Source organism: Lissotriton vulgaris, chromosome 11 (genome assembly GCF_964263255.1).
Source record: "Lissotriton vulgaris chromosome 11, aLisVul1.2, whole genome shotgun sequence".
Taxonomy (NCBI): Eukaryota; Metazoa; Chordata; class Amphibia; order Caudata; family Salamandridae; genus Lissotriton; species Lissotriton vulgaris.
The window spans coordinates 520,007,224-520,029,534 of NC_141699.1; the positions used below are offsets into that span (position 1 = coordinate 520,007,224).

Below are 22,311 nucleotides of genomic sequence, written 5' to 3' on the forward strand. Positions count from 1 at the left end.
GGACCCCGGGTCAGATGAGTCTCGGCCCGGTTTGAGGAGAGGAACCACCAACGCTTCACACATCGAGCTCGGGAGTCGCCCCAACCTCTTCGCCTCCCTGTAGACCACCAGTAACCGAGGGGCCAAGAGGTCAGCGTAAGCTGCATAGAACTCCACCGGTAGGCCATCTAGGCCCGGGGTCTTGTTCCTCGCCATCCTTTTGATGGCCCCGCGGATCTCCCCCAAGTCGATATCGAAACCCAGAGTTTTCGCCACTTCCTGTCCTACTGTGCGGAGCTCCAGTGGGCGAAGATAATTATCAAGCCGGTCTGGGTCACGTGCGGAGCGACTGCGGTATAAACATTCATAATAATGCCGGAAGCAACTAAGAATCTCCGGTTGGGTGTATACCTCGGTCCCATCTGCCCCACGCATATTTGTCGTCGTCTGGGACTGGCGCGTAGGGTTGGCCAACCAGGCCAGCAACGCACTCGACCTGTCTCCCTCCGCGATAGACCGGACCGTATAGGCCTTATAATCAAAACAGCGGAGCCGTTCGACCTCCACCGCTACCCTCTCCCTCGCCTCCACCGTTTGTGTTTGCAATTCCGGGTGTCCGGGGCGGCTAACTTCAAGCTCGCGGAGTGCCCGGTCCGCCGTGTCCAAATCAGCCAGGATAACGCGCCTCATGCCCACCTTCTTAGAGATACAGTAGCCCCTCACCACTACCTTACAAGCGTCCCATTCGAACGCCCTAGTACTCGCGGAGCCGCCGTTGGACGCAAAATAATCCGATATTCTCCCCCCCAGGTCCGCCTTGAAGACACTGTCCTCGAGGATCTCGGGTCGCATCTTCCAGGTGGGTACCGCCGGCGTCCCAGGAAACCAGCGAATGTCCAGCAGGAGGGGGTTATGGTCCGAGATGGTCCTCGATAAGTACTCTGATCGGACCGCTGCCGAAACCAGTTCGGGCGAACCAAGAAAACCATCCAGCCTGACATGCAACTCATGGAGTCTCGAGAAATATGAATAATCCCTAGATGCGGGGTGATGCGCCCTCCAAATGTCCGTCAAACCCCAGCGGGTCTGCCAATCCTGACGACCCTTAGCCGTGCGACGGACCGGGGAATCGGGGAGCGGGGGATGCGAGCGGTCTATGTCCACATCCACTACGGAGTTAAAGTCTCCCCCCAACAGGAGGGGCCCGGCAAAAAAGTGGGCCAACGAGCCCGATAACCTGGAAAAGAAGGCAGTCTGGTCTACATTAGGAGCGTACACACAGCAAACGTTCAAGTCCCTCCCTCCTAGTGTGCCTGAGATGGCCACGAAACGCCCCTCTGGGTCCAACACTGTCCTCGTGACCTGGAAGGGGACCCCTGCCCTGATCCATATTAGCGCCCCCCTGGCATAAGCAGAGTACGACGTGGAAAAGACCTGCCCCCGCCATCTACGCTGAAGCGCCGCCCCTTCCGCCTTGTTCAGATGCGTTTCCTGCAGCAGCGCCATTTGCACTCCCCTACGCACTAAATAAGCATGGACCTTGTGGCGCCTGGACATAGTGTGAAGCCCCCTCACGTTCCAAGTAACACATTTCAAGTTAGCAACATCAGCCATTGTCCCAGATTGTTCTTGCACAGTCCCCCCATCCGGGTCCCCACCAAGAAAAAGCATCAATCCTCCCAGCGCTGATGGCGGCCATTTTCCCCAACCAAAACCAAACCACCCAAGAACCAACAAAGCCCCCCCCCCACCCACCCCAGAACAGGACCCAAACTGCACCATCTAGATCCCATCCAAACCTCGTCGTACATCAACCCCAGAACCCCCACTAGTCCTACGGTCGCCACCGTAGGAAGGCCTTATGGGCCAGGTGCGGGCTGGGCGGAGGCAGTGGGCCCTCGTCGCCCAGGCCACCAGGACTATAACAAGCCCCAACCAGTGTCAAAACCTTCCGGGGCAAAAGCAGAGGCCCCCCAACCCTCTCTCCCTCGTTGTCAGCAATAAAGGACGGCAACCGCCTCCCCCCTGCCGGGCCCCCACCCAAAACAAGGCAGCATACCCAGTTACCATTGTCCATCTAGAAGGTCCTCCACCGATTTCGGTGTGATCACCGGTGTATGGGTACTATCTGCCACTGAATCCTCCGAGTCCGACGGTGCCCCCTGAGCACCCGGGTTTTCTTCCTCCTCGATGGCTTTGTCTCTTGCTCCCGACAGTTCCGACAGCACTTCCAACACTCCCCTCCGTTCCGATGATGTCTCCGCAGTCGAGGGCCCTCCGGTGCGGCCGCGGCGATTCCTGACCCTCTTGGATCGCCTCCTTTGTTCCGGCTCATCTGCCTGTTGGGACGAGGAGCCAAAACCATCTTTCCCCGTCCGGTACAGTTCGAGCCAGTCACAGACCTCCTCCGGGGTGTCGAAGAACTGGGTTTTGTCGTCGACAATGATGCGGAGCCTCGCAGGATATAGGAGCGAATATTGAATGCCCTCGCTCCTGAGTTCGCGCTTAACCGCTAGGAAGGAGAACCGTTTGCGCTGCGTCTCGTAGGTGTAATCAGGGAAGATGTTCACCTGACTGTTCGCAACTTGGAACGGGCCATTGTGCCTGGCGGCATTGAGGATTAAGTCCCTGTCCCGAAAATGCAGCAACCGCGCCACCACCGGCCTCGGGGTACGTCCCTGCTGTGGGGGCCGTGCTGGGACTCTGTGGGCCCGTTCTAGAGTGTAGAAGGAGGACAGACCCTCCGGGACCACCGTGTCTCGGAGCCAGGTCTCCAAGTATCGCACCATGTCGCCATCCTCGATCTTTTCCGGCAGGCCCACCACTCGGATGTTGTTCCTCCTGTTGCGGCCTTCCGCATCCTCCGCCCTCCGTTCGAGGGTCTCGATTCGGGATAAGGCGTCCTTTACCGTCGCAGCTAAGGTTCGCTGCGCCGGCTCCAAAGTTTTCACCGTGCCCTCCACCTCCTTGACCCGGCCTGAGAGTTTGCCATGGTCCGCCCTGAGGAGGCCCAGGCTCGTCGCCACCTGAGCAATGTCCTGTTGGAGGGCCGACCTCGTAGCCTCTATCGCCTGCAGGACACGGTCGAACTGTTGCTGCATTGGCGCACTACCAGAACTTTTTGGGTCCCCATGCTCCTCTTTGTCCTGGGCTTCAGAGTCCGAGGTGGTCTGGGTGGATCCCTTGGCTCCTTTAGGTTTCCCCATGCTGCCAGGGGCACTCCGTGAGGGTCCCGGAGTAGGTGTCTCCGTGTACAGGTGTCGATCACGACCTTCCCGGGTGCTTGTCCTCAATCCGGGTATGGGCGATCTCCTTCTCCAGAGCCTGTGGAGACTCCGCCGCTTCGGCTCACGCCACCGCCACGGCGTCCGAGGGCACCGATGAGGGGGCGGAGACAGCCGTCGCCGAGTCGGGCAGACCCGTTCACCCACTATAGCCCCGGGGTGAGGGCCACCAACTCCCTCGGATGATCTGTGGCGCCAGAGTGTCGCGCCTCCCATGTAGTTGGACTGGCCAGGAAGACGTAGCTAGTTGCGGAGTCGCGAGGTGGGCCACCGCTTGGATCAGAGGGCGTCCGCTCCCGGTGCCCTCCAGTGCGCGGGCACCCGTCCGGCCATCCAACCGAGTGCAAATCCGTTGCAAAAGGTCCAATCCTGTAAAGTCCAATGTCCAGAACAACCGAGGATGGCGAAGCCGGGCGCCAGTCGACACCCGCGACACCTCTTCAACTCAGTAGTTTCGATCAAGGGGACAAAGGAGTCCGGGCGCCATGTTGGGTCGCACTCCGCAACTCCGCAAACTTCGGTATTTCTTCGGAGCAACCCTCGTCCAAACTCCACCAGGGCCCCCGGCAGGTTGCCGTCGGCACGCTCAGCAGAATGCGGGGTCTGGGGTGCCCCGCAGCCTCCGAATTTCAGGATAATCTCGGGCTTAGTCCCGGAGCCGAGCTCTCAGGCGACCATCGCCATCGGCGCCCAAGCCACGCCTCGCGCCCCAACACTTCATGCAGTCTCTTCAAATTTAATGCAGTGTTCCGGTGGGGAATAAAGCCCGATTGATCTGGGTGTACTAGTTTACCAATCACTTGAGCCAACCAACCGGCCAGAAGCTTCGCCAGTACCTTAGGCTCCACGTTTAATAAGAAGATGGGCCTATAGGACGAGCATACATTTCTGAGTTTGCCCGTTTTGTGTATGGTGACCACTGTGGCAACCCTTTGATCCAAGGGGAGCAGCCCGATGTCGCAGCTTTCCGCCAACATGGCCGGCAAATATGGAGCAAGTACCTCTGACTTCAGCTTGTATAGCTCGATCGGCAACCCATTGGGGCCCAAATCTTTACCTGACTGGAGGCTTCTAATCCTGGCAACTTCATCATTAATAAAATCACTGTCAAGCACTTCTCTTTCATCGGAGGCCAGGGTAGGAAGTAATATGTCTGAAGCAAGGCTTGAGAGTCCTCTTCTGTTAGGGAGGAGCTCGCTCGATCGATAGAGCGATAATAAGCTGCAAATTCGTTGGCAATCTCCTGCAGATCTGTTATTGTTTCACCTGACCCTATCAATAGTTCTGGCACTAGTCTGCTTGCCAGCTCTTTTTTATCAAGCCACACAAATACGTTTCCAGCCTTGTCCTCCAAATCATATAGTCTAACCTCTTTGTCTCTGCTCAGTGACTTGGCCATGTCAGTAGCAATGGCTTTATATTCATCTCTTTTAAGTTCCAGGGCTTGGTGTCTGTCTTGATTCACTGGTCCCTCATTGCTATCCTCCATGAGCAGGATTTCATTCTCCAAGCGGCTAGGTCTTTAGACTTTTCCTTCCATACTCCGGCTATAGACAAGATTGCTTGACCCCTCACTACCGTTTTAAAGGCTTCCCACATGGTTTGGAATGACCGCACTGATTCCATATTTTCTGGAAAGTAATCATCAATAGCTTTTGCCAGTTCATCTCTCACCACGGGGTTCTGGAAGTACCAGGGGTTGAGGTGCGCTATTCTTCCTACCATCTTCTCGCCCGTGACCACTTCTGCTGCCCATAGTGGGGAATGATCGGATATGCCTCGAGCGAGATATCCAATTTCCAGAATATTTCCCACTTGGGATGCCTGAGTAAGAAGATAGTCTATGCGAGATAAAATATTGTGTGCCCTTGAATGAAAAGTGTGTTGGATACTTTCTGGGTGGTACAGTCTCCACGTGTCTACGAGGCCCAATGCATCTAGAAAATCCGGGAGCCACCTGTGTGAGGGACTTATTGTGCGGGAAAGGGCCCCGGTCAAGGTAGTCGGATACTACAGAGTTAAAATCGCCTCCCACGACCAGGTAGCTTTCTGGGAATGACAGCGTGATTTTACCTAAGTCTTTGATGGTTTGGCCCTGTAACTCCTGCTGGACGTACACTGCTGCTAATGTAAGTGACTTACCTTCGCACTGACCCAAAATTGCTGCATGTCTACCCATCCCGTAAGTCCAGGTGTGTTGTATTAACAGCTGAAAGGAGTTTTTTAACAGGATGCCAACTCCCCGGGAACCCGAAGTAAAACCAGAATGAACCACCAGTTGGTAGCCACATCTACTCATGGCTTTACAGGAGTTGCCCACTAAGTAAGGAGTACCACATCCGGGGCTTGTTGCTTGACATACTGCAATACAATACTACGTTTTGGTTTGTCCCCAAGCCCATTTACATTCCAACTTAGAAGCTTGAAACTCTTATCCCAATGTGTCCCCATTGATGTGATTGTGGTTTGCATATCGCATCTCATGTTTCACAGTATTTGGTGCCGCTTTCTCAAAGAAAACACTAAACAACTCAATCCCAACCCAACTACCCCCCTCCCTGTTCCCCTGCACTTTGGGCTTAAAACTGCCCATGAATAAAACCATGCAGAGTGCCTGTCGCCCAAACTTGAACTAAAAGTAGAATATAGTGGGGGGGTGAGAGCTCCGCCTCCCTTCGCTCACACTCTTGTACTTGGCCACAACAAGCAGGAAAATACATAGTACAAATACAGTCAGCATAGCAGCTAGTCCATATATCATGAAGGTAGATGTCATCATAAAAAGACAATTGAGAAAAAGGCTATAGTGCTTAACTTCCCTCCCCTTGCTAAAAAGAAGTATTATTATATAATAGAAGATCTCGGGGCTTTGTCAGCAGACCCAATACCTTAGACTATAGACGTTAGATCTACATCATTGGTGCTGTCTCGCCCTTCTCCCCGGAAATGTCGGTTCCAAGTGTGTGATACCTATTTGTGTATTCTAATAAGACTAGAGTGCGTTTGTCCAAACAACAGCCGGATCAGTATGTTTTGTCTAAGTGCTAAGGCCTGGCCAGTACAAAATAACAAGGGGCATTGTTGTTCGACCTTGCACATAATGTTCAAAATCCCAGGAACATGCAGAGAGTGAACACAGCGATGAGTTCTCATGTGAAAGCAGTCCTTGAAACTATTGCAAAAGTAAACACGTGTAGTAACGTGCGCAAAATAGCAGTAGTTAGTGAAAAACAACACTGTCCGGCCACGTGATAGTCTGTGTGGACTGTCATTGATTTATAGTGTAAGAGGGGATCTAAACAGATAGCCAGGCTTTTATATGCCAATTAATGTACCTATATTCGCATGGACAGTCACAGCCCAGCCTTCTTTAACACAAATGAGAAGTTAATGTTTATTTTATAGTTACAATTATTTATGTTGTGTTTTATTTTATATAAGTTAGGTTGTTGTGCAGTGTGCAGCCTGAAATATTTCAAAGTGCTCTCAAATGCAATGATTGTGGAAAAGTAGGTGCCTATGGTGATTCCGTTTGGTCAAGCTTGGATTGAAACCAGGTTTTCTGATTAGACATTGTTCAATTCACATCGTGGATAGATATTGCATTTTTACCCCCCTTCTGTCTGGACGACCTTGGTGCTGCACCTGTTTAAAATGTTTTAGGCCGCCAATGTATTGTGGTAAATCTCACGGTATTGCCACATTTGCTGTGATTACAACTCTTGTTTATCGCAGTAGAGTTGTATTTTTTAGGTCAGAGTGAGTTTTCTCCTGGCCAATTGAATTAAACTGTAAGACAAGGGACCTCTGTAATTAAATCAGGGGCCCGGGGGGGGGGGGGGGGGGGGGATTTGAGAGGGTATATGGAGTATGTCCTCCCAGTGGATACTCTATAACAAAAAAATACTCCAAAAGCAACCTACTGGAGAAGTAAAGAATTAAGGTAGGTTACGCTCATAGGAAGAAGAAAAACCTATGTATGAGGAGGGATTAAACACTATACCACTAGGGATGTGTTTGATATGCTAACCATATCTATGTGTATGGAAGGGGGGGGGCAACACTAGTTGTTTTTAGTTACCCTCACACACCCTAGTGGTGTCATGCTTCATCATCGGGTCACCCCGACTCCTATAGGCCAGGGTGGGCTCAACTACAGTGTTGGGAAGCTCTTAAGATAATGAAGGAAAAGGGGTATATATAAAATACCTCAATCAGATCCCCGGTATCCCTTCGTGGGTCTGATTGGGTTATTAAAACTAGAATAAAAGTAGGGTTTGTTAGGATTTTTATGGTCCTATGACCCTAGTGAAGTGCCGACACTTTTCAGTCGAATCAGTCCTGATTCTCAAATGGGTCGCAAGGGACCTGCCTCATTAATTTTCAGGCAGGTTGCAATTTGTGACCCATCGGGAACGGCCAGCTCAATAAAGAAATTGTCGCCTAATGAGGTCAGCAGACCACCAGGTCTGTGACTGCTTTTTAAATACAGCATTTTTTTTTAAATGCAGCCCGTTTTCCTCAAAGGAAAACAGGATGCTTTTCAAAAAATAAAAATAAGTTTTCTCTTTATTTTTTAGTGAGTTGGCAGTGATCCGTGGGACCTCTGCCTGGTCTGAAATTTTTTTGGGTGGTCCCATTAATGAAGGTAAGGGACACCTTTCCGTTTGCAGATGGCGTACCACTAATTTAAGATTTGTGGCAAACTGCGAATGTTTTGCGACCGCATTCATAGTCACAAAGCATTCCTACATACCAGTGCAGGTTAGGAAGGCACTTGCCAATTAACGACTCGCAAACCCTATTTTGCAAGTCAGTAATAGCTCACTAATTTGCAAAATAGGGTTGGTGCATTAGAAAATGACTTACGGTCGAACCAGTAAAATGCTTTGTATATCTGGCCCCGTAGTATTAACATGTTTTAGCGAGTGCTATTTGATAGATGAGAATGCAGGCCTGAATGTGCGCTTTAAAAGAAGTTGTGTTGCATATTTTCAGGCACAGTACCCAGACGAGGTGCGGTATGGATTTAAAGTTCGCGGAGAAGACGTGGTGATGCATCTTGAAAGAAATAAGTGAGTTTACTGTATTTGGATTACTTACTTCTCATTCTGCTCCTATGCAGAGCAAAGTGATTTCAGGTTGTAGTTTTTCATCGATTTAATGGCATGAAGAAAGTGACAGTTCAGAAGAACTTAAGTTATCAGGGATAGAATCACATTTTTAAGAGGGTGAAAACAAATGGATCACAACACAAAACCAAACTTAGAATCCTTCAAAAATGCAAGTGAGTCCACTTTAATGTGCACCATATCACAGTCGCACATGCTTTAACATACAAACAAGGCACTGAAAAAGGATTGAGTGCACAATTCCTCACTTAACCTCAGATTCACAGACCTTGGACGCTCAGCCATTCAAACTCCCAACAGTGATCAAGTGATCCCCACACTGGCGGTCTAATTAATTCTTCATGTGGAGTGGGGGAGTTAACATAGCATTAATTGTGGAATTTCCCTGTGCTTAGTCTTTGTGTCACATTCATTGTATTGAAGTGGCCACACTGTCTGAGTGCTTCGTTTTAGGTTTGACGTTAGCCAATCTTTTTATTTTACTAAATGTATATCAATAATATACTTGTTCTGGTTTTTATGCAGTCCTCTCATTCATTGGTCTGCTATTGTCATTCACATTTTTTCTTCTTCCCACTCAAGCAGACATCATTGGGCAAGAGAACAGATCACTTTAGCCGTTGGCTAACGTCAAAGTGAGTAAATAGCATTCTTCCATTTCACTAGGAGCACATGCGCACAAAAAGTAGCTCCCATTAGTGCCATTGACTACTATAGCAATGTGTGCTTTTTTCAGGTGAAGTTTTTTTTCTTTTAGTCACTATTTTCATTAGATTTTCGAATACCCAGCAGTTTCTCCAACAATAAATATTTCGTAAAAAACATAACAAAACAAGCATTAAAAAGGCTGGCAGCTAACGTCAGACTGAATGGCTTTTCCAAAGCTTGTTTTCAAACCTTTATGTATCATATGTATATTATTTTATATGTGAGGCAGTGTGCATAGCAATTTAGATAAGACTGAAACGTGGTTTCTGTAGGTCCAACTAACCCTCCAGGTACCGCCAGTAAGCGCCACAGACCTGCGTTGCAGAGAGGTGTAAAAAGGTGCGCGGCCTGGACCACCTCTGTGCAAAGCAGGCCTCCGGCAGTTTATAGAGGTACCTGGTGGGCTAGTTGGCCACCAGGGGCCCTCAGGATTGAAGGGGAATTAATTCCCCAACCTAAAACGCTCCACAGGGCGTGTTTGCACACATGTCACCTCAGGCCCCGCCCCCTCCCTTTACCTCTGTGCAAACGCGCCACGTAGCACGTTTTAAGTTGGGGGATTAAGTCCCCTTCAATCCTGAGGGTCCCTGGGGTCCAACTAGCTCACCAGGTACCTCCAGTAAGCGCCACAGAGCTGCATTGCATAGAGGTGTAAAAAGGGATGTGGTTTGGACCACCTCTCTGCAACGAAGGCCTGTGGGCTGTTTAGGTCTCGCTAGAGTCAGCGCATGAGCTGCTCTTGCGAGACATTTAGTAGCTGCTTCAAAAAGCACTACCTTGCCGGCCACCAGCTTGCTAGAACGTGCACAAGCGCGTGCGATGTTCACAGCACTTTTTCCGGTCGCGCTCGTGCGTGCGCACAACTCGCGTCACCACTCGCGGTTTTTTAATTTTATTTCGTGGCCGGGCGGCGTTACTTTTACGGCCGTGCCGCAAATGCTGTCACAGATATGTCACTTCCCATCCTAAACCACCTTTTCACGAGCCTCTGGTTCCCTCAAATATTCACCCTTTTCTTCGTCCAGTCACATACCCTTTAATCTCCCAATATAACATCTGGCATTTGCCATTCAGTCTACCTTCAAACTCCACCCAAATTACTCCAGTTCCCAACCCAACAACCACCCTTATTGTAAGTTTCCTGGCTAGAACCTTTCCGCTGATTTTACGATCTAGAACAATCCACCAGTCAGTAAGTCCGCTCCATTCAATAGCAGTGTCCCCTACATTTCACCTCAGGCCACGGCACCAGAATACACCTCTCAGTTAACATCAGTCATAGACCATCCCCCAGTATCACCTAAAAATTGCCACCCGGCACCCTGGAGCAGCTATCGGGCCTGTTCAGCCGCGCGCCCTGCTGCCAGCTTGAACTGGAATACAGATAGAACAGTTGAGTGCCGGAGGGGTGAAAACAAACAGTGTTGAGTTCTTTAGCCCCCTTCGGAGAAGCCCAGCAGCCGCCATACTTGGAAAACGACAATTGATCGGCTTTTAGGAGCCAAGTGACTCCAAGAAAGCAGCTCTAATCCTGGCGGGAGGACTAATACAACACAATGCTGCGCTCAGCAGGGTGGAGTCAGCGTGGAATGCTCAGCTGGGTGGAGTCTGCGTGGAAAAAAGTGAGTTCCACTCCCCGATCTGCTCAGATATCCTGCACTAGGCGAGAGTCACAGCATCCCACACTCTACAATAGCACGGTGGACCCCGGCTCTCCTGCCAGCCCGAGCCTGACCAGTGAGGCTGGTCTCTCCTCGAGGTCCCTGGTTGGCGTCCGTCTCGGTCACTAAATTTGCCTGCCCTCTACATTGCTCTCCCCCTCCATGGTGCTCAGGTGCTTGCCGCCCACTGAGTCTTGGTTTCCCTTTTCTTGTACGTTGTAAATCCCTCACATTTCCCCAGCTTTCTCGTCTTCCTTTCTCCATTTTCACCACACTCTGTTTCTCACTCCTGCTTTCAAACTCTTCCCTTGGTTCACCTCCTCTTCTGTCATTCTCTTCCGCCAGTTCTGTCATTGCGTCTTCTGCTCTTATTTGTCCTTGTCTTCTTTTCCTTTCTCTTCCTTTCCTCTCGTTCATAACCTTTCCCCACTAATTCCTTTTACCCACTTCACCTTCTACCCTGCCCCTTTTGCATGTGCATCCCTCTCTTTTCCTCTGCTGCCCATTTTATGCATCCCTGTCCTGACCCTCTTCCTTTTGTACACCCTCCGCTGTCTTTCCTAGTTCTACCCATACTTTCACCTGGCCCTTTTTGCCCTTCCTCCCTCATGTTTTTCTCCTGTTCCCATCTTTGCGCACTCACTCTATTATCCCCTTGTGGCTGTTATCTTCCATTCCTTCTTCTTCGGGATTCCTTACTCTCTCCTTCCATTCCCTCTTCTTCCTTCATTTATTTGAGCCACTCTTCTTGCTCCTTTCCTTTGCATAAGTATGTTCAAGTGAGCACACTGTTCTCTGCTGTCTTCACTGAAGGCTCCTCTCTGCATGGTGGTGTGCTTGGCTGGAGAACCGGATTTGAGCCTCAGCATTGTCTCAGCATCCCGTGATTCGGGGCAAATCACTTAATCTCCCCGTGCCTACCTAAAATGAGTTTGTCCTTGTGTAACTTAACTGGTGCTCATGTAAAGCGCTCCAATTCCTTTGGATCGAGTTCGAAAATCTGCAACAACAAAAAAATTCTAGTGTTTTGGACATACTCCGAATAATGTGCCACAATATAATGGGGCAGAATTATTCTTTTTTAATCCAGCACAGTATCCAAAGTTGCGGCATTGCTTTGCACAAGGGGGAGAAAGTAGAAGAGAATAAAATGTGTTAATTATTAAAACTGGCCTTCTGCTGCTCACTATTCCTGCGCTGGTGCATAAACATACTTGCCAGGACCATGCACAACTTAGGCACTTTGGTGCAGAGTTGGGTGCTTGATGTGTAGAATAGTATGTGAGTAGATAGTGTAGGTGTTCGGCAGCACTGGCCACATTTTACTGAAAACAAGCATTGGCATAGCCAATAGGTCTCGCCTTTGGGACCTTACAAGTGTTTAGTTATCCAGCCCAATATCCTTAGTGAAACAACATGGCTAAACTGTTGCATGGCTAAACACTTATAAGGTCCCAAAGGCGAGACCTATTGGCTATGCCAATGCTTGTTGGAGGTACCTGATGGGCTAGTTGGCCCCCAGGGGCACTCAGGATTTAAGGGGAATTATTCCCCAACTTAAAACGTGCCACAGGGCATGTTTGCATACGTCACTTCAGGACCCTCCCCCTCCCTTCACCACTGTGCAAACGCGTCTCCTGGCGCATTTTAAGTTGGGGGATTAAGTCCCATTATATCCTGATTGTCCCTGGGGTCCAACTAGCCCACCAGGTACCTCCAGTGAGGGCCACAGAGCTGCATTGCAGAGAGGTGTAAAAAGGGGCGTGGCCTGTACCACCTCTTTGCAACGCAGGCCTCTGGTGCTTTTTAGAGGTACGTGATGGGCTAGTTGGCCCCCAGGGGCCCTCAGGATTGAAGGAGAATTAATTCCCCAACCTAAAAGGCACCACAGGGCGTGTTTCAACACATGTCACCTCCGGCCCCGTCCACTCCAAGTAACACTCTGCAAACGCGCCCTGTGGCACATTTCAAGTTGGGGAATTAATTCCCCTTCAATACTTGGGGTCCCTGGCGGCCAACTAGCCCACCAGGTACCTCCAGGAAGTGCCACAGAGCTGCGTTGAAGAGAGGTGCAAAAAGGTGCGTGGCCTGGACCACCTCTCTGCAACGCAGCCCTGTGGCGCTTACTGGAAGTACCTGTCGGAAAAACATACACAGCATGTGACGAAGTTGTAGGACAGATCACCGTCGAGGTGGTCAGAGCCTCCGCCTTCAGAAGGTAAGTCGACGTTTAGACACATTGCTTCTGGCTCGGAGTATGTCAAAGCGGAGAGGCGTATGTCGACATCAAAGCTTGTATCGATGTCGAAGAAACTCCTAGGTCGCCACTCACCGACGTCAGTGAAGGGGGCGGTGTCCAGAAGTCTTCTGCCGCGCAGCAAGCACAGTCGGCGTCAAGAGTGTTGAGGTTGAAGACCACACCACAGTTACACAGGCAGTCGAGGACCCTGCCACAGTCACACAGGAGGTCGACATAGAGAGCAACACAGTCAGTGTCGCCAGCTCCAGTCCGGCGTTCGACGTCGAGAGACATTTCCGCAGTCTTTCCCTCCCTTACCGGGAAGGCAGAGATCAACTTTGAGGTCTAGACAATCAAAGTCGAGGGAAGCATCTTCTCCAGGCATTAACATTGTGCAAATCACGCTAGACGGATCTCCGGTTACTGGGAAACAGACACCTCCCGTTAACCTTTCTCCAAGATGGTTACAGAGTGTTCAGCGTTGGAGAGTTCCACCTAGAGGTCAACGTTCAAACTCCTCCCAAACGTATTCACCCTCTAGAATCTCTGCTGTTCCTCCACCTCCTACGTCTACGGGAAGATCTCAACACAGATCACCAAAGAGAACTCGATTTAGGACATCGTTTCGACGGTCGAGATCTCGCCTTTCCTCCAAGTCTCGAGGAAGTAGTTGAATATCATCGTTGTGGTGTACATTATCAAGGTCATCGGTGAGAGACAACTCACCAACACTGCCTGCTACCCCTCCAGCTAGGGTTTCTCCAGTTGGCGACATGGTCACCGTAAAAAAAGTCCTCTGCAGAGACAGCAACAGGTTGAACATTGACATGTCTATGCTGGCTGCTTCTGCATCAGTAATATTAGTGACACTACACCATGGGTCAGCGGCAAGGCCTTTACTTCCTCTGGTTTCTGGGCTGCTTGAACCAGCACTGCAGACCTCTTTAACTCCAGCTGCGGTTAGGTCGGCTCCTCCATGCATTTAAAAAAAGTAGGAGGCCCCTGACCAGGATCCACTGTTCCTGCAAAAAGATCCATCACCGGATTCTGTCATACTAGCAGCAGCCACGGAAACACATCCTGGAGAAACATTCTCTTCAGTCCCTCCTGAGAAGGAGAGTAAGCACATGGACTCTCTTGGAAGAAAATGTGCAATCCCTCAGCATCCTTCATGAAGGTGGCTACTGCCTCAGCACTTCTGGGGAGGTATAACAGGTCTCTGTGGGACTCTTTGGCTAGATTCACAGAGAAGCTGCCCAAAGAAGACCAGCAGGATTTTCATGACATTTTTCAGGAAGGTGGTCTTGTTGCAAACCAGGTAATTAGTGCAGCTGCGGTTGCATGGGATTTGACAGCTCATGGATATTCCCACGGCATTTGTGCCAGATGTTTGGCCTGGTTGCTGCTCATTGTCCATAAACCAGAAGCAGGATTGTGAATCTTCCTTTCAATGGTACTTCATTCTTTGGCACTCATGCCGATGATGAGATGTCCAATATGAATTTGGAGTTGGACTGGTCGGCCTTGAGAAGCGCAAGGATTTTCGATGCATGTACCGATCATACGACTGTCGGTTTTTCCAACAGAGGGTTCAAGCTTCTCACTGGTTTACTCAGCAGCAACAATTCGACCAGGTCGAGGAAGGGGAGCTTCAAGACCGACCGCTTCCTCAACAAAACCTGCAAAACAATGAGCACTGACTTGCCTCATCTCCATTGCCCAATCCGGTGGGGGGAAGTATCATGTTTCACCTGTACGAGTGGTGAAAGATCACAAAAGACAGTGGGTACTCAATATTGTGCAGACTGATGACTTGCTCAGATTCAGATCCCCACCTCCATCAGTACTACCTCAGGGAAGGTATGTCCAACAACATCACTTGGTACAGGCAGAGGTGAACATCCTGCTAAAGAAAGACCCTTTAGAATCAGTCCCTTCCCCGCAACAGAGACAGGGAATCTATTCCGCTACGTTTTTGTGCGAAAAAGAGGTCCTATCCAACAGTACAGACCAAAACGCGGCCTGAAACTTTTGAACACGTTCACCTGCAAAGAGAAATTTCGGATGTTAACACTGCCCCAGATTTTTCCTCATCTCCATCAAGGGGACCGGATGTGCTCCATAGATCTTCAGGATGCTTATTTTCATGTGCCAATTTATAGAAAACATCAGAAATTCCTGTGTTTTCAGGTAGCGTTTCAACATTTTCAGTTCAAAGTCCTCCCTTTTAGGCTCAAATCAGCACCCTGTACATTCTCAAAATGCACGGCTGTAGTAAAGGCTTTTCTTCGCAAGCACAAGATCTTTGTCTATCCATATCTAGACGACTGGTTGCTGAGAAGCTCGTCACTCACTTTGCTGCAGAATCACCTCCAAGTCTGCATATGAGTGCCTAGCAATCTGGGCCTGCAAATCAACTACAAGAAGTCCATTTTTAATCCGACTGAAAGGATCCATTACCTTGGTGCATCACTGGATAACGTAAGCGTTTGCCTTTCGGAGGAGAGGTTATCCTCAAATACACGGCAATTGCTACACTCTCGCCATCCCATAGTCAGACAAGTGTCCTCATTTCTGGGCTCGATGGCATCCTGCATCTTCATTGTTCCAAATGCCAGACTACAAATGTGTCCTCTGCGGCAAATTCTGGAGGACCTGTGGTCACAAGTATTTGGCTGATGGGAAGACTTTGTGGTTCTCCCTCAGTCAGCCAAGGATTCAATCAAATGATGGATGAAACAATTGCATCTGCTGAGAGGAGTTCCTTTCCATCAGGATCTTCCCAGTCAGACAATTGTCATGGACGCTTACCTCCAGGGTTGGGGCCTCACATGGGTCCTATTCAAGTGCAAGGACTCTGGTCAGAGACAAAGCAGGGGTATCATATCAACCTACTAGAGCTGAGAGTGGTACATATTGCACTCAAGTCATTGCTCCTGTCCTTCTGCAAATGTTTCCTGTAGATTCAGATGGACAACACCACAACCATGTATTATCTGAACAAACTGCGAGGAACAAGGTCGAAACCCCTCTCACAGGAAGCTCAAACCATATGCAAGGAAGTTAACCATTTCATCAATTCATCTCCCTGGTACTCTCAAGGTCCATGCAGACTCAAATCGGAACTTCAATGAAGCTCACTACTGGGTGCTAAACAACGACGTTGCACAGGACATTTTCCATCCGTGGGGTGTTCCAGGCATCGACCTGTTTGCAAATGCAACAAACGCAAAATGGCCTGTCTTCGCATCCAGGTTTCACCAACCAGGGTCCAGAGGGAATGCGCTTTTGATAAAATGGTCGCAAACATTACTTTACCCTTTTTCACCAATTCTACTCATTCCTCTGGTGATCAACAAGTTCTACAAGACCAGAATGATTCTGATTGCACCAGAGTGGCCTCACCAGTGGTGGTATCTGGATCTCCCTCAACCATCCGAGACCCCACATAAGAGTTTACCATGCTGACCAGACTTACTATCCAAATACGGGGGAAGGTGTTCCAACCCAACCTCTCATCTCTAAGATTGACGCCATGGCTCCTGAGGTCCTTCAGTATGGTAATCTAAGTTAGTCCTCAGACTGTATGAAAATTCTCAAGGAAGAGAGAAGACCATCCTCCAGAAAGTCGTACGCTTTCAAATGGAAGCGGTTTTACTTATGGTGCATCAATAATAATTATTATCCCATTCTGGGTCAGGAGCAGGTGATTTTACCATACCTACTGTACTTGGCCAAATCAGGCCTTCAGTTTTTTTCTAAAAAGGTCCATTTAGCAGCTATTACAGCATACAGAGAATCTCCTGCACAGGTTTCCTTCTTTGAACTACTTGTGGATAAAGACTCATTTGAGAGTTTAAAGAAAGTCTACCCACCAATCAGATCCCCGCCCCCTCCATGGGAACGTAACATTGTCTTTGCTAGATTGATGGGGGCTCTATTCAAACCTATTCATAAATCTTCCCTGCAGCATTTGTCATGGAAAGCCGGTTTTTTGAGTGGCCATCACCTTTTCTTGCAGAGTGAGTGAGATGCAAGCTTTGTGATGTAAAGAACTTTATATCATTTTTCATGCAAACAGGGTGGTCCTTAGAACTCATCCGAGTTTTCAACCTAAATTGGGCTTGGATTTTCATATTAACCTAACAACCACTCTTCCTACTTTTTTCCCTAACCCTTCAACTCTGCCAGAAAGGGCTTCACATTCACTAGACCTTAAGAGGGTTCTGAGGTTCTACCTAGACAAGACCAAGGCATTAAGGAAATCAGACTGCCTGTTTGTAAACTATGGTTCCATAAGTACTGGTTGTGCAGCATCCAAACCATCCATCTCTAGATGGATAGTCTCATGTATCACATTGTCGTACCAGTTGGCCAACAAGCATCTCCCTGGTAAACCAAAGGCTCATTCTACCAGGTGAAAGGCCTCTACTACAGCTCTCCTTAGAAATGTACCTATTGCAGGGATCTGTAAAGCTGCCACATGGCGATCAGTGCATACAATCACTTACCATTATTGTTTAGACTCTGACACTCAGGTGGATGTTCAGTTTGGGCAAGCCTCTTTAAGGAATCTGTTTGGATGATTTATCCTTGGAGTGTTTTGCTGTGACTATACTGATGTTCATCTGCAGGATAGTGGGTATGGGCTTGTTATTCTATTTAGTGCTTATGACTATTGATGTTATCCCTCGGAAGAGAAGGATAAGTTACCTACTTGTAATCCTAGTTCTCTTCCAGGGGTATACTCATCAAAGTCATAAGCAACCCACCCACCTCCCCGGATGAATACCTATAGTATAGTAGTTTTTCTTTCTCGCTTCATAATTCCTACATGTGAGTATACCGTAAAAAAGACCTTATCTAAATGTCATCTTTGGTGCATGATGGGAGCAGGGAGGTCTTGGAGGTCTTAAAGGCATGACACCAGTTTATTAATGTTGTGTTTTGATATATGCAGCCAAGTTTGGCATCTTAGCCTTTTAAATGGTTTTAGGCTGCTTGTTTATGTATATGTATGTATGTATGTATGTATATATATATATATCTATATATATATATATATATATATATATATATATATATATATATATTACCTACTGGCGGTCGCCAGTAGGTAGTTATATTTAGGATCTACTTTCCATAGGAAAACCGCAACATTCTATTGGGAATAACTTTGGCGCCGGTGGACGAATCTTCGCGAATTTCTCCAAGAAAATGGCCCGCTCCGCTCCGTTCCTTCCCTGAAAGTTTGGGGGGATTCGACAAGTTGGGGCCGAGATAAAAGGGGGGGTCCCAAAACGTGTTTTCCCCATGTTAATTTCCACATGGAGGTCGGTTTCACTTTTAGCCCGAACGGCTGAATGGATTTCCACCAAACTTGGCAAAATTGTAGGGACTGGTAGCCCGATGTGCCTTTGCTATGTCTCAAGATATATGCTCCAGTGGATTTAGAGTGATTTAGGTTCAAAAAAATATATATATCTACAGGCGCACCTCCCGGTACGCGCACCGGGGAGCGCATCGGGCACGCCACGCGACTTGCGCACGGAAAGCTGATTGGTTCACGGGTGTCTGTAAACATTCCAAACAGTCCGGAGCGGCCGCCATCTTGTGTCTCGGTAGGATCGAGACACAAGAGGTGGGAAAAAAAGGGGGAAATGACTATAAGGGGGCAGGGTAGACCCCCCCGACCTCCTAGGTCTGATGTGGGGGCTATAATAGGGTCCCGCGGTGTCAAAAAAAACTTATTCACTGTGTCACCTCTAAGACCCTTTCTTGCGTCAATACGTCCCTTTTGCATACATTACACCTGACGTAGGAATAATGTGGCGCAGGGACTTACAAAGTGACACATCTACCTAGATGCGTCACTTTGTAAATATGACTGAATAAGGTGCATTTGTTACAGCACTGGTGCGTCACAAAAAGTGACGCTACGGTGGTGTAAAAGTGACGCATGGCCTCATAAATGAGGCCTTCAGTCTTCTACTCATGCGTCATATTAAATATATGACGCATTATGTCGCAAGTACTTACTAATACGTCAGTATTTCAGACGTATCTGTAAGCGCAAAAGTGATGCATTGCTGGAGTGTGTCTCAAAAATGAAGCAACTCCAGCAATGCATCCTTTCACATGGGGCCAGGCCCCATGTGAAAGGGCTTGCACGCCTGCTGTGAAACAGGCGTAATATTTGGACGCAACAGCGTCATAAAAGTGACGCAGTGATATCTCATAGATTTCAATGCGTCACCTCTAAGACCCTTTCTTGCGTCAATACATCCCTTTTGCATACATTACACCTGACGTAGGAATAATGTGGCACAGGGGCTTACAAAGTGACGCATCTACCTAGATGCGTCACTTTGTAAATATGACTGAATAAGGTGCATTTTTTACAGCACTGGTGCGTCACAAAAAGTGACGCTCCGGTGGCGTAAAAGTGACGCATGGCCTCATAAATGAGGCCTTCAGTCTTCAACTCCAGCAATGCATCTTTTCTTACCCTTCCACACCCCTGTTCCTTTTCAACATTTTCTTTGAAATTCCACATTCCCCATATTCACTCTCCTTCTCCTTTCTTTCCTTCCCAAAACTCACCTTCTTTCAGTCCCCCTACTTCACTTCCTTTCTCCTCTCATACTTTTCTGTTCTTTCATACTCATTTTCCTTTCCATTATCAATGCACTCCACTTCACTTACTCTTTTTCTTTTTTTTAAGAATATAGCTCTTTGATGAGAATTGGAGGTAGTTCTGAAAAGAACTTTTTTTTTCTTCTTTTTAAAAACATAAACAAAAACAGGGAATGGAAACTGCTCAACAGGAGCAAAAAAAACAAAAATAATTAGGGCTGGGAACGGCAGTGATGGTTCTCCAATGCTCGAACCATGAGCAGGACACTTTGCTCCCCATAGGTAAGGAGTTGATCGCAGTTTCTGCATTTCAGGACAGCTTTGTTGAAAGCAGGTTGAATATTTGGAACGAGCTCCTGCGATCGCCCCCTCACAGAAGTAGTTGCTCCTCCGCTGGATGTAGAGGCCCCATCACTGGGAACCTCTTGTGCCAGAGCCCTGACACTTTCCCGGGCAAAATTCTGGGGGTGCCTCCTCTCCACATGCCGTATCATTGTAAAGTTCCCAAAATAATATTTCTTTTTGGGATCACCCCGTGACAGGACTTTTTTGCAGATCCTGCACTCAACTTTTGGAGCATTCACCTTTTTCTGGTCAGATGGTATTGAAAAAAATTTCCAAATGAAATGCTCCTTCTTCTTTGGCTGAGGAGGCTCTTCATCGATGAATTCAGGCTCATCTTCACTGCTGGATGGTCTGGCAGCCATGATTAACCCAGAAAGATGCAAGAGCAAAAAGCCAGGTCTTTCAGTCACAAAAGTAAAAGAAGAAGTGAAGGAAATGGGTGGGCATTTCATTCTTTGTAAAAAAAACTGTTAGCAACCAATGAAAAGTGTTATTTTAAGGTCACATGACTTGACGCGATGAGGTTGCGCGCACCGGAGCGCTTCCGGGTGCGCACACGCGGCGCAAACGTAGGCGCTTCTGGGGCGCATACGCGGCGCGAACGCCGAAGTGACGTTTTGATAGTTTCACGGAAATGCAAAATCATTATCATTTCCTTTTAAAAAAAAAACCTGCTTTTATATGTATGGTACTAAATGTCTTGCGTTAATATTTACTTTTCATTCATATTTTTTTTCGCGAACGAAAGTAGCGCTCTGGGTGCGCTTTCCGGAGAGCTTACCGGAGCGCGCACCCAGAGCGCCCCAGGAAAAAATGATTAAAAATAAATAAATAAATAAATAATAATTAATACTTACTCAAAATAGCAAATTTATAAAAAATCGTAGGTTAGAACCTCGATATAGAAAGGAATTAGCATTTAAGAAACCTATGAAATTCACTGAAAAAACCATAGCTTTCACACCAGTTATAGTTCGGAATTAGCATTTAAAAAACCTATTAAATTCACTGAAAAAACCATAGGTTTCACACCAGTTATAGTTAGCTAGAAATTTTACTGACATAAAACCAATGAAATTCCACGGTATAGTTATTTGGACTCACTATAACTTGCTCATGTAATGCACTGCTGATGACATCACATATTACATCACTCATGACATGGTCAGTGACATCACTCACGACATCACTGATGACACCATCCTTGTGACAGAGTGACAGACCTCCTTTCACTGTAAAGTAACCCTTGAAACATATAATCCAAAATAGAAACTAACATTTTCAAAAAAGTGGATATACCCATACCAGTTACAACAACCAATTCAGTAATTCCACCATCTATATACACATCCGCTCATTCACCAACAGTTCTATATAGTCACTCATACATATACTCACTCATCATATGTAGTGATACACCTATACATCCTGTTACACATCGACAGTCATCAAAAAGTTACTCACACACATATTCACACATGCAAATAAACTAATAAACATCCATTTATTAACATATACAGATATACACACACTACCACCTTACTTGTAAGGAAACTTACACACACTTACTCTCTTAAACAATCACTTATAGAAATACATACTTATTTAAACTGGAACTGTTTCAATCTCTCACTCTCACATATACTGACTTATATATATCAATATTCACATATACTAGATTAAAACATATGTAGTTACTGATAAAGACACTACTGAGGCAGTCATTCACTCACTAACACACACATATACACACTCATCCACCCATACAGTCCTGCACATATGCTGTCTTCAAAAAACATATAAACAGTGAGTCAGTCATTGATGCATCTACTGACCTTATGTAGCACCTCAAAAATGTTGGCTTTCAGGAAGGGCCTGAAAACTTGGCTTTTTGCTTCCTAGATTTCCGTATTCTGCTGACCCTGTTTCTTTTAATCTGTGTGTTGTGTTTGTCTTTTTCAGGTTGTCAATAAAGCGCCGGGACACTCTTTTGAGTAGCCGAGCGCTATAAAAGACACAAAATAACATAACATAACATCTATATGCTAAGTAACACCCCCACCAAACCATACAGACACTCATACTGATACTAAAAAAAATCTAATAACCCATATACACACACATGTAGCTACTCACCAACCCATGTAGCCATTTATACACAAAGTGAAACACTGATACAAACATTTAAATATTTAAACATTACTCGCTAATATATGTATTCACTAAGATACACTTAATAAGCCAGTTAACCAATAATTTTTTTAAAAAAAAATATTCATTAAGACAATAATTCAAACATTTATTCTTCCATCGACCTTTACATATAC

At 47.4% G+C, this 22,311-nt stretch overlaps 1 protein-coding gene across 1 annotated transcript in view; it reads left to right on the forward strand.

The window, feature by feature from the left end:
- Positions 1–22,311, forward strand: part of LOC147683099 (zinc metalloproteinase-disintegrin-like VLAIP-B) — a 4,305,256-nt gene that overhangs the window by 215,377 nt on the left and 4,067,568 nt on the right. Inside the window, exon 4 of the mRNA XM_086942498.1 lies at positions 8,262–8,338. Coding sequence (XP_086798624.1) covers positions 8,262–8,338 — 77 coding nt within the window. The remainder of the gene's footprint in view (positions 1–8,261; positions 8,339–22,311) is intronic.